The following is a 13,708-nucleotide window of genomic DNA, read 5'->3' as shown; positions in this document are numbered from 1 at the left end:
TTTCAGCTAAATAAGTTGTTCTCAAACGGACCCTTAGAGGGCAAAGGATGAAAAATTTTCCATATGATAATGCTAGTGGACAAAGTATGCGTTTCCATATATCTCATTGTATTTTCTATAATTTCTTTGAATTTTAAAATAAACTAGTCACAAACCCACGTGATGCGTGAGAATATACAACTATTAGAGTCTGTTTGGGACCTACTTATTTGCTGAAACTGAAAACTTTTTGATAAAAGTACTGTAAATAAAAGTAAAAATTAGTTGAAATAGTACAGTAGGACCCATGAATAGTACCAAAAAGTACAGTGGGGCCTATAAAAAGTAGCAAAAATAAGCTGAATAGTAAAATAAGCTGCTTTTTAATTTTTGCCAAACACACACTTATTCCTTCTTTTTTTTTTTTTAGATAAAAGATAGAAATACTATTCTTTTTTCAAGTGATCTATATCGTTCAAACCTTTGTATAGTGTGTTATGGTTTTTTTTTTTTTTTCTACAACTAAAATTATTAAGTTCCAAAATTAATTATTTGAATTTCTCATTCTTTTAAAAAGATTATTATAATAACCAAATCTCATCACAAATTTACAATTGATACTACTCAAATAATTTATAGAGACATTCAAATACATAATCATCTCACTTATAAAATATCTAAAAATTAACTCAAACTAAAACCATAAGAGGGATAGAGAGTACATATGATAAATAACTCAAAAAACACACCCCCAAAGTGTATCATCCAAAAGTAGAGACAACAACTAAAAAAAAAAAATCACCAATCTAAAATAGAGTTGTAAGAAAGAATTAATGAGAGAGAGAGAACAATCACCTTTTTTGGAAGAGAATTTGAGACAAATAACAAAATTATATAAAAGAAGATGAGTAGAAGATTATTCAAAAGAAAATGTATAGTTGAAAACACCAAACTATTCAAGTCATGCTAAGTAATAGAATAACATTAAATCATTCTATAATTTCATAGGATAGCACGTAACAAATAAAGAAAATAAAATTAAAAAGATAAAAATTAAAATAAAACCAAATCATATCAACCTAAAGTAGAATTAAACATAAAAATTCATCAATTTAAAGAATTAAACATCCACCAAAAGAAAGAATATATATATATATATATATATATTGGTGTGTTGTCGCAGGCAACCAAAAACAAAACCTATACTCCTAAAATTATATGTAGTAGTGTGAGTAAGGATCGTTCCCACGGAGAGTATCTAGCCTAGTTTTATGCTACGTGAACAAGGGGGATTTGAGTATAATGAAAACAATTTTAAGAAAAAATTAACTAAGGAACAACTCAAATTAAAATATCGAAATCAATCAAAAGAACAAACCTTGGTCTAAGTCAACATCCACCGTCGGAATATTATAACTAATCATCGATGCAAGCATATATCAATTCACACTTTGAATATTCACCGTTGAAACTATTTTCCTATTTCTCCTTAGTCGCAGTTGATTAAAAAACAAGCGATCTAATTAACCCTAACTACTAAACAACCCAAGACAAGCGCTAAAGGTTTAATTTAGTAGCAGCCTTAAAAATTAGAGAGATCGATGAAGCTAAACAATACAAGCACAAACGGTTGCATTTACTTTAGTCGAGCGTTCTTCCTAAGATCTAATAATTTCTGACGTAGCAAACCATTAAATCTTGGTTGCTTCACAAATTAGAGAGACCAAACAATTATGGATTTGATATCTAACCTAGCAGTAGATTGCAACGAATAATAAACTAGTAGGCCTCCTAGTAATTAAACAAGACAGTCATGAAAATAGGCACAAAAAAACATCCGATATTCAAAACATAAATTGAACAATAAAAACAAATTAGATCTAACAGTTTTATTGATTCTGACACTTCAGTTTCCTTCGACCAAGTGTAAAAGTTTAGCCAAGCAGGGCTATGATGAAAACTTAAAGGAGAAGTTAGAGTAGAGGAGAGAGAGGAGTTTGTCCAATCTGATTTCTCCTCCCCTCTTTTACACGTTAATTCCCCTTTCCCTAAGCCTACAAAATCTCCTAAAAATATTCTAAATATTAATATCCAAATCTGACTAATTAAGGAAAATATTAAAAATAAAACAAAGTCCTAATATAACTAGGAAAGTAGTGTTTTTTTCAGCTGGAATTTCCGTGCACCAAATCTGGAAGCTTCTGAAAATAAACCGCATCAGGTATTAAAATTTTGGGCAAAGGAACATTCAAGAACGTCAACAATGCAGGTGCAACAACTTCAAGCCAAATTTCAACCTTGATTCAGCCAGTATCTCTCAAAACTCAAAAGATTAAAGTTGTAGAGCTTTGTCTTGGTGTTCCATATCATCTTAAATCATCTCAATCGGAGCTCAGATGAGAGAGTTATACCCAAATTACGAAGCGATATCAAAGTTGTCCAGAATCGCCCAATTAACTACGTTTTGCACTTAATGTCTCCATTTGCATCCTAAATCAAAATATAAGAATAATGAGTACATTTAGGCACCAAATAAGTATAAAAAACTAAACATTGAGTGAGAAAAATATGACAATTTGCATTCTCATTATATATATATATATAGAGAGAGAGAGAGAGAGTATTCACCTTTTTGTGTGAGCAAAATATGGATTGAATGGAAAAGAAAATAACAAATTTTTATATAAAAAAATGGGGAGAAGAAGAGTCAAAATAAAAGGAAGATGAAATGATGGAGAAATTGTAAAGTTAAGATATAGGATATAGAGTAGTGGCCTGTGGGGAGATAGAAAGGTAATGTAAGTAAATGTTGGAGAATTTGTAATTGTAAAGTGACAAATTAATAAGAAGAAAATTAATTAAAAAGAAGAGAGAAAATATTGAAAATAGGTTGATGATGTGGCGCTGATGTGGCTCAACGGGAACGCGGTAACATTAAACGCTACGTTTCAGCTTTTAGATGTAAGGTAATTTTTGAGTATTCGCGGAGTACCATAAATGTATACTCTCTCCTCCCACATAAATGTGGGTTCCACTAATTAAATTTATGATGGAACTCACAATTCATGTGAGATAAGGGAGTACGATTTTTAGTACTCCCGAAGTATTCAATAATTTTCCTTAGTTATATATAGAATATAGATGCAGTAACTATATATATACAGTTATTTATGGTTTCATCTAGAGCAAAAGTTTGGTGTATAAAGTCAATGACTAAACCAGTTGAGTCAAGAAGAAAGAAAGAATATCAATATCTTAATAACAAAATTGGGTTTTATTTTCAGACTTGCAGAGAATTCAGAACCAATTTTCCATGTCTTAATAACAAAATTATGAAGGAAAAATAAATAGCTAATTAATTTCATACACCATACACCAAACTTAAGAAACTCAAAGTTACTCAAAAGCTATGGGACCAACGCTTTAAATGTGTGCAGAGTCTTAAGGAAAAAATCAAAGCCAAAGTGCCAAACATTTAATTCGTAAGAGTAAGAGCCGTGCTAATCCAACCCCGACGCAAAAAAAAAAAAAAAAAAAACCATGTAGCCAACGAAGTCATTAAAATGTTCAATTCACAGATTCGATTATCACGTGAATGCAAGATCAATCAAATCGGTTTAAAATTCACAATAGCAATAAGAAATCTATTCGTTAAGGTCATGAAACCAACGCTGACCATACTTGACAATAGCAATTGTTGTGTGCTCGGGACTAGGTGCCATTGATGATTGATCACCTAGACCATTCAATGTGTAACAATGTAAGACACGGGAGAAAGAAAAGTCTATCGACACAACTTTTGTACCATAAACCTGACAAGGTTGATTGTAAGTTGTAAAGAAAAAATAGTAGTTTATGTGAAAGTGATTGTCTACCACTCACAGTCGTCGACTAAGTTGTGGCGATTGCCGATTGGCAAGAGTTGGGAGTGGTCACATTGTCATTCAGACTGGGTCTGTGATCTTCCCATGCAAGGGGGAAAGCACCACATGAACTACTTGTCGTTTAGGCACTATGTTGGACTTCGTTACGTAATGGACTCCGTCACGGACTGAACATTAGGCCAAACCTTGGGATGGTTAACAACGGACCCAACAACATTGTTCAGCTTTCATGGGCCGGACCACGGGTTGGACCTAGGTCTTGGACTAGTTTAAATTCAAACTGAAATTTGTGTAATGTCAACTCTATAATTTTGGGGAATTAGTTGGAGTATGCTGTATGCTCTTATCTATTAATAGGTTTTTGGTTTAATAAGTCGTTCTAAATTGACCCAATTCAAGAACTTCCATCATGTTTTTTTTTTCCTTTATGTTTTTCTTCCTTTTAACTAATACTAGTGAAATTCCAGTATGTTGCATGACTTTAGTCATGAATTTTCTTTATATATATATTTTTTAAGAAATAATAACTAAATGAGTTATTATTACATAATTTTAGAACTTGTTTCTAACCAAATGAATGATTATTATTATTATATAAAATGCACAATTTTGTATATTTGTCCTTATATATAATATCTCTAATTAAAATGATCAATAAAAACTTTTCTAATTTTTTTTTAATAATTTCTTATTTATTATTGAAGAGGGTGATTTGAACTCAAGTAGTTCTTTTCTAATACTTGCAAAAATAAGGTTATCCTAATATAATTAATTTCAAACTTAAGATTAAAAAATCAATTGTATTTTACACCTAAAATAAATTTCATTTTTAAGTCTTATTTTGTTATTTAAATAATTTCTTTTAGTGTTTATTTTATTCACATGGTTAACACTATAACTTATACAACTTGAGTAATGTCTCTAATTATATTGTGCTTTAGCATTTAAGAACACATATATTAATATTACACATGAAAAAATAATAAAGTTAACAATTAACACATTTGAAAACAAAATTAAGCCAAATTCCAAATTCATTAATGAAAAAAAATCCAAAATTTTGAACTTTTTAAAAAAAAAAAATGAAAAATAAGTTAAGTAAAGATAGACTTACATAGGAATTTGGATCGACGGATCTAATTTAGCCAAATATTATCTATGATCTAAAAGGATATGGGAGGAATTATAAATTGAATTTTGTTATACTTTTGAAAAAATACAGTCATGAAAAAGTTCAAAGGAACATTAAATTATATGAACTAAAAGGATATGGGAGGAATTCTGCATATGCCCCAAAAATAGCAGTTGCTTCTACCTTCATTGGATCATATTAGTTGTATCATATTGTGTTTAATAAGGAAAGAAATAGTAAAATCCAAAAGAAATAGTATTGTTAAGTTTTATCTAAAACTCACGTACACAGTATTCTAGATATTCAAGAGGAGAACATTCTAAAAAGAAAATCAAGTTGCTGAAAAAATACCATAATTCAAAATATAAAACTAAAAACTTAACTATTGTTCATGTACACAATACTATGATGACATGATGTGGCTTAACTGGAGCGTAGTGACAGTAATTGCTACGCTTCAGTTTTTAGATATATATAGATATAGATTGTGCAAGTAATCTTGCGTTACTCTAGTAGAAGCTCAGTGTTTAAACTAAGAATCGCAGTTCAGTTCAGTTATCCACAATCCTTACTGTTTCCCTTCTATGCTACATGAAGCAGTTTAGTTATTCTTAGTTCTTATTGTTTCCCTTCTATGTTACACGAAAGCTTCTATGGGGTCTCAAATATGGTGTGGAATCTCCCTAGTCCTTACTAGATCTTCCTCTGAGGCTCAAGACCAAGTCCAATCCAAATTTTCCTCCTCTTTCACAACAACTATATAGAGGGTCAAGAAAAAAACAATCATTTAAAGAAAAGTAGGTTAAACATACACATACAGACACAAGCATCAATCTTGGAACACATCCAAGTCAATGGTGTAGCATTTTCGTTAGGGAACTCACATATGTTTGGGTCTGTTTTCATTTTGACTCCACATTTTAAAAGTTTTTAGTTTAACTCTTCTTGTTTGATTTTGTTTTCAACTTTTCATATTGACCCAATCATTCATTTATGTTAGTGATATGGTGACGCTAGGCATTATATTGGGTGATTGTCTTAATGGGTGACACTTTATCAGGCACTTAACAGTTTGATGTGTGGATATTTTTCTTCACAAAGTACATAGTGTAAGGGTTGTACATTTAATATTTAAACCCTCAAAGAATGTACACAATTTCGTATATTCAACACACACAATTTTTCAAAGCATGTACTCAATTTTATATATTTAATGTATACAATTTTTCAATGAATGTACACAATTCTATATATTCAACGCACACAATTTTTCAAAGAATGTACACAATTCGATATGTTTAACATACAAAAATTTTCAAAGAATGTATAGAATTTTGTATATTCAACACACAATTTTCAAATAATATATACAATTCTGTATATTCAATGTACACAAATTTTCAAATAATGTACACAATTCTTTATTTTCAATGTACACAATTTTTCAAAGAATTTACACAATTCTTAATTCTATATATTTAACATACATAATCTATTAAAAAATGAACACAATTCTATATAATATACATTATTTTTCAAATAATATACACAATTGAAGATATTCAACATGCATAATATTTATTGACATTTTTTATATAAAAAATTACAAAGAGTGTAAAGTCTAGACATTCAATATCCACGCTTTCAAAGAATGAACACAATTATGTATATTCAATGTACACAAATTTTTAAAGAATGTACACAATTTTGTATATTCAACGTACACAAATCATCAATGAATGTACATAATTTCGTATATTCAACACACCCAATTTTTCAAAGAATGTACACAATTCTGTATATTCACCGTACACAATCTCTTAAATTCTATACACAATTCTGTATATTCAATATAAATAGTTTTTCAAAAAATTTGCACAATTTTGTATATTCAACATACACAATTTTTTGTTGTGTGGACATTTTTTCTACAAATTACAAAGAATGTAAAGTTTATACATTCAATATCCAAACATTCAAATAATATACACCATTCTGTATATTCAACATTATCAATTTTTCATAGTATACACAATTTTGTATATTCAACGTGCATAATTTTTCAAATAATGAGCACAATTCTATATATTTAACGTACATAATTTTTCAAATAATGAAAAATTATTTAACGTACACAATTCAGTATATTCAACATACATGATATTTGTAGACATTTTTCTGCCTACAAAAAGTTATCCAAGCGTATCAAACATTCAAATAATATACACAATTTTGTTTATTCAACATACATAATTTTTTAAATAATGTACACGATTTTTCAAAGAATGAACACAAATTTGTGTATTCAATGTACATAATTTTACAAAAAATGTACACAATTCAGTATATTCAACATACACAATATTTGTCGACATTTTTATTCACAAATTACAAAGAGTGTAAGGCAGCTACATTCAATTTTCAAACCTATCAAAAAAAAAAAAAATCCAAACTATACAATTCTATATATTTAATATACACAATTCTATATTTCACATACATAAATTTTCAAATAATATATGCAATTCTGTATTTCACTGACATAACTTTTCAAATAATATACGCAATTCTGTCTTAATGGATTGTACATTTATCAGGCATTTTAATGGAATTTTTTTGCATTTATCATTAATTTTGAAATATTTTAGTTAGTTGTCAAGTTTGCAAAACTATTTAACAAACTAGCATCTTAAGTTTAATGTGAAACTCGAGTCTATAAAACTCGAGTTCCAATCTGAGGCGGAAGAAAAAATCCATGTGGAACTTAAGTCTTTAGACTCGAGTTCCTTCATTAAGATATACCGTTCAACTAGGTTTCTTTGTTCTGGGTTTCTTCTTCTTTGTCTTCGTTCTGTTCTTCTTCTACTAGGCTTCTTCTTCGTTTCGGGACCCATTTATTCAAGGCCCTTATTGTTTGATTTTTTGATCGGTTTGGGTAACGGCTAGCCAATCCCAAACCGAATCAGTCCTCAACTCCATCGTTAAGGTTGGTTTTTTTTTTTTTTTGAAAAAAATTTCATGTGGGTTTGTGATGTTCTGGGTTTCTTCTACTTAGCTCTGCTGGGTTTCTTCTTTTTTGTTCTGTTGGTTTTCTTCTATTTAGTTTCTCTTCTTTATTCTATTGGGTTTCTTCTCCTTATTTGTTCTTCTTATTCTCTCTGTGGAACTCGAGTCTCACTGACTCGATTTCCATATGGCTTTTTTATTTCACATCAGATTTGAACTCGAGTCTGAAGTACTCAATTTTTGTCACTGATCTCAACCCTTTAAAACTCGAAATGCTAGTTTGTTAGAATGTTTCCAAAACATGCCAACTAAAAAAATAGTTGCGAACAATAATGCTACTTTGCAAATTACCCCCACTTTAATGCACCTTATACTAAAAAAATGGATGCACCAGATACTAAGAAAATTGATGAAAAGACCAATATAAAACTGTTTCTCAAAATAAATAAATTAAAATTTAAAAAAAATGAAAAAAAAAAACCCAAGCTTTCAAAAGAATTCTTTAGTCAAAGCGTACCATTCTAACATTTTCTTTAAGAAAAAAAAAAAGGTGAAAAACACATTTTAGTCCCTACATTTTCAGCCTATTTCCGTTTTAGTCCCTAAGTTTTTTTTTTTACCGCTTTTAGTCCCTCTCCTGAAAAACGCTTCCATTTTAATCCCTACCGTTACATTAGAAACGGATATTGCAGACGTGGCAAACGGCAAAGTCAAAAAATAATAAACTAATGTCCACGTGGCCTAAATTAATAATAAAAAATATTTTTTAATGCCACGTCAGCATTTAAATTAAAAAAATTAAAAACTCTCATAAAAAAATCCTTAAATAAAAAAAAATTAATTTATTAATTCTAACTAAATAAAAAAAATTAAAAACTCTCATAAAAAAAAATCAAAAAAAAATTTAAAACTAAACCCAGCAAGAACAACAAAACCAAGAAAGAACTAAACCCAGCAAGAACATAAACCCAGAAAGAACTAAACCCAGCAAGAACATAAACCCAGCAAGAACTAAACCCAGCAAGAACATAAACCCACAAGCTTTCTCTCTAAATACTCCAATGCCCAGATCTATTATTATCTCCTTCCATTTATACTAAACCTCACCGTTTTCTGATTACTCACTGAAAATATATTTATAAAAAAAAAAAAAATTCAATCTTTTTTTTGGTTGTTGTTGAAATGGTGCATCACGTTCTCTTTCCGTCCGGTGAAGAAGTTATCAACCACGATCACGCTATCGCCTCGCTCCATCAGACGGTCGACCAAGTGGGACCCAACGAACCCGGCCCCGCCGGTCACCACGATCCGCAAACCCTTGCGTTTTAGCCCCAAAGGGACTTTGCCGGAGCTGTACATGTGGAAAGCAGAGCGGTGCTCGTACATGGGTTTTTGGTCGTACTGGCTTAGCCGTGTCGTCGTTTCCAGGATCGTGAAGTGTCCGTACTCGACACCATTTCGGTAACCCAGTAAAAAAATATATTTATAAAAAAATAAGGCTCTCTGCAAATATGGGTTTGAATTAAATTTTTTGAGTTTTAAATTTGCCGTGTTTGTGTTTTGTTAATCTTGTTTTTGCTGGGTTTTAAATTTGTTGTTTTTGCTGGGTTTAGTTTGTTCTTGCTGGGTTTAGTTCTTTCTGGGTTTTGTTGTTCTTGCTGGGTTTAGTTTTAAATTTGTTTTTGAATTTTTTTTTTATGAGAGTTTTTAATTTTTTTTATTTAGTTAGAATTAATAAATTAATTTTTTTATTTAAGGATTTTTTTTATGAGAGTTTTTAATTTTTTTAATTTAAATGCTGACGTGGCATTAAAAAATATTTTTTATTATTAATTTAGGCCACGTGGACATTAGTTTATTATTTTTTGACTTTGCCGTTTGTCACGTCTGCAATATCCGTTTCTAATATAACGGCAGGGACTAAAATGGAAGCGTATTTCAGGAGAGGGACTAAAAGCGGTAAAAAAAAACTTAGGGACTAAAACAAAAATCGGCTGAAAATGTAGGGACTAAAATGTGTTTTTCGTAAAAAAAAAAAAAAAAAAAAAAAAAGGTTTTCAACAGAGTAAACTTACAGAGGAAATCAAAATCGGTACAAAGGAGGGAGGGAGCAAGAGAACCCCTAACGCAGTGCAAAAGCTTTGGACTCTGGGGGTTTGGAATCTTGCTCATTCATTCACAGCAGAGATTTTCTTCTGAAACGGACTCGTTAATAAGTAGGTGAGTTTTTCTTCCAGTACCGCTTATGTAACATGCTGAAGTTTCTCTATAAAGCTATTCACCATGGTACTTTTTGTTGTACCATTAGAGCCCCTCAGAATTTATACACTGTTGAAACCCTCCCATCGTTGTTGTTATCATCTGTCAGATGCATATACATTTCAAGCACTTCAAATCAACACTCATTCACAGTCTCATACCTCATAAACACATGTGGGTTCTCAAGGGAAGCTGCTCTATCAGCCTCCAAAAGTGTTAATTTTGAAACCCCTGATAGAGCAGACTTGGTCATTAGCTTTTTCAAGAACCATGGTTTCTCGCAAACCCAAGTCTCAAGCATCATCAGAAGATACCCTCCACTGCTGCTGTCAAATCCTCAAATGAACCTTTTGCCCAAATTTGAGTTTTTCCGATCCAATGGCTTTACAAGCTCTGACATTGCCACAGTGTTAACTAGAATTCCGCACATATTGAAAAGAAACTTGGAAAACCACATAATTCCCTCTTTTGTTTTCCTTAAGAGTTTGCTTGGAACTAATGAGAACACTATTATTGCTTTGACACGTTTCTGGTCTATTCCCGTGGTTAAACTTGACACTTGTGTGATTCCTAATGTCAATCTTCTGCGAGAAATTGGAGTTCCTGAATCAATTATATGTGGCTTTATTAAAAAATGGACTAGAGCTATTACGACAGATACAGTTCGATTCAAAGAGATTGTTGAGGGAGTCAAGGAAATGGGATTCAATCCTTTGCGTTTAAGTTTTGTTCAGGCTGTTTTGGCATATAATGGAATGAATAAATCCACATGGGAGAGGAAGGTCAATGCTTATAAGAGGTGGGGTTTGTCTGAGGAAGAGATTCTTGTAGCATTTGGAAAGAGCCCCCAGTGTATTACAGTATCTGAGGATAAGATTATGCGGGTGATGGATTTTTTAGTCAACGGGATGGGTGTGGAGGCTTCCCTTATTGTCAAATGCCCAACACTTATAAGTTTGAGCTTGGAGAAGCGACTTATTCCAAGGGCTTCGGTTATTCAAGTTTTACAATTGAAAGGTTTGGTTAAGAAGAATATGTACTTGCCTAGGGTGTTTGTGTATGCGGAGGAGTTGTTCCTACAGAAGTTTGTGATGTGTTATAAGGAGGAAGCGTCTGACCTTTTGAAGCTATACAAGGAAAAATTGGATCTTTAGAAAATGACTACAAAAATGAATATGTATCAGGCAAGGAGTGAAATGAATCAGTTATAACCCACATTATGAATCAAATTTTCCTTCTATATAGTTACTTGATCCATTAGGATCCTTTGGTGTTAATCTTGCTTTAGTTTACGCCCAGAGTACAGCTAATTTAATTCCCATATATGATCACCTAGTGCTTTTTCACCAAGATTGGAGAAGAGAAGTATTACTGGGTTTTATGGAATTTTTGTTATTGAGACTTTTATTTAAGATTAACTTTAGAGTGACTTGTTTGTTTGAGGACCCTGAAAAGTTATTCCTGCAGAAATTGACGAATTATTTGGAGGAAACTTCTTAGCTATTGAAGCTATAAAGGGAAACCGGATCTTTCAAGCTAAGCAGGCAATTAGTAAGAGGGAGCTTGGATACAGGCATGCGGCTGCTGTAAATATTTATGTCATGGATTCGAAATGCTGTGTTATTTTTATTGTGTTGCTCAATCCCATTGTTCTTGAACTTGCTTTGGTTCATGTCCAAGAGTGGAATTAATTCAAGCTAGTTATGCTATTCGTATTTTTTGATTGTCTATTGTTTCTTGTCATGATTGAAGCTTGGGCTTTAAAAATATACCTATATATAACCCATCTACCATGCTATAAAAATTGATTCTTGGTGATACTCGAGATTGTTTGGTAATTTCAGTTATTCTTATTGTATCACAATCCTGTTCTACATGGAAGCTACTGTTAGGTCTTGCAAATGGTATGATCTTGTTTGTTAGTGGCTTAGCTCAGAATCTATAGGTAACATGCGGAGCTTTAAAATGTGGTGCTCACTGGGATAGAGAGACATGACCATTTAGTACTGCCCATATGATATAAATTGCTCCTAACACAAAGTTCCTCTTTAAGTGTTTATCTCTGTGTGTGCATGACTCTCCTTTTTTTTCTTTTTCTTTTTTGCATTTGATTGAGATTAGGCCCAAAATTTGTAAAGACAGTGCACAATTGCTTCATGCTGTATAAGGGAAAAATCTTTCTGAATTTGGTTGGTACACTTTTACATCTATTGCAATCAAAACTAAGACTTTATCATTGGCCTTTGTGGATTTTTCATTTTTGTATGTTGTGCAGGTCCTCCAGTGTGAGGTGTTTTAAGGTTTTGGTTTGGCAGCTTTCAAGAAAGCTGAATTAAAGTTTAAGTTGAAAAAGAAAGTCTTAATAAGATATGAAATTGGGCTAATATTCAGGTAATGTTGTGGAGGTGCCTGGCAAAGCAAATTAACACAAGGTGAGAGCTCTGCTTAATGATGATGACATTTTTTTAAAAGAAACTTATGCGAGACTATTGTTTTTGCAAGGTTTATGAGAGGTGATTGGTAAGCTGCTTTAACTCCAGTCTTAGAGAGGCTGATTCCTAAACTCGAATTCACGATATATCACTTAAATAGAGGGCATTGTACCAAAGTCTAACCCCCAGAAATGAAACATATTTTGTAACCCAAATGCATATTATTTACAACACTCACAATACACCAAAACTTCCATAAGCACAGTGAATATCATCAAAATCCATAATCATCTCCCTAGTTGACTTATTAGATGTAGCACCACCACCCATATTCCAAGTACTTTCTCAGAACCTGCATTGGCCAGGAGAAGAAACTTTGCATGGGAAAGTAGAAACTCCTAATTGCTTCCTTGATAATGTTCAGTTGACTTCAGAATTTAAAACCAAGATACTCATGGCAATGTTGACTAAAGATACTAGCAGTATATTAGAGATCACGATTCACGTGTCAAGTTCATTCTCTTTTTCTTTTTCTTTTTTCCCTTTTTTTTTTAATGAAAAGTTCATTCATGTTTATATAAATTATAAAGCAGCTTCACAATGTGATACATGTGAGGTTGTTGATCTGCATGGCTTAATTTCATTACAAAATATATGATTTTCGTCATCACTACTCGATGATCCAGTGAGTGTATAAATTTCATGTATGGCCCTATGTTGACACTAGAGAGCCTTCAAGCTAAGGCGACTCTGCATTTTTTTTGAAGCCAAAACCAAAGTTTCATTCATTGTGAAAAATGGATTAAATCCTGAGTACAGAGCCTCTAGAGCTGGGGGAGGAGAATCCTCTAACCAAATAACATCATCAACTGTATGTTTAGAGAACCAACAGAGGCCTCTAAGTAGACACTGGACATCCTGCACAATATGGCCAGTCTGAGGCAAATGAGAACCTGAAATCAATGGAGACTTCATGATGGTAATGTTGTCCCCCTCAATGATAAACTCTTTGAACC

At 31.9% G+C, this 13,708-nt stretch overlaps 1 protein-coding gene across 1 annotated transcript; it reads left to right on the top strand.

Moving 5' to 3' along the window:
* The first annotated feature begins 10,046 nt into the window (after positions 1-10,046).
* Positions 10,047-11,977, top strand: LOC126689101 (uncharacterized). Its single transcript, XM_050384152.1, has one exon. It carries the CDS (start codon positions 10,254-10,256, stop codon positions 11,412-11,414), a length of 1,161 nt encoding a protein of 386 aa, XP_050240109.1. The 5' UTR covers positions 10,047-10,253; the 3' UTR covers positions 11,415-11,977.
* Positions 11,978-13,708: the final 1,731 nt, after the last annotated feature.

This window comes from Quercus robur, chromosome 6 (genome assembly GCF_932294415.1).
Source record: "Quercus robur chromosome 6, dhQueRobu3.1, whole genome shotgun sequence".
Taxonomy (NCBI): domain Eukaryota; kingdom Viridiplantae; phylum Streptophyta; class Magnoliopsida; order Fagales; family Fagaceae; genus Quercus; species Quercus robur.
The sequence above is the reverse complement of the archived record's forward strand: the minus strand, read 5'-3'. Positions and strand labels throughout refer to the sequence as shown.

Bases quoted from the DNA above. Each gene is read 5' to 3' on its own strand.
- LOC126689101 (XM_050384152.1), top strand. From the start codon at position 10,254: ATGCTGAAGTTTCTCTATAAAGCTATTCACCATGGTACTTTTTGTTGT.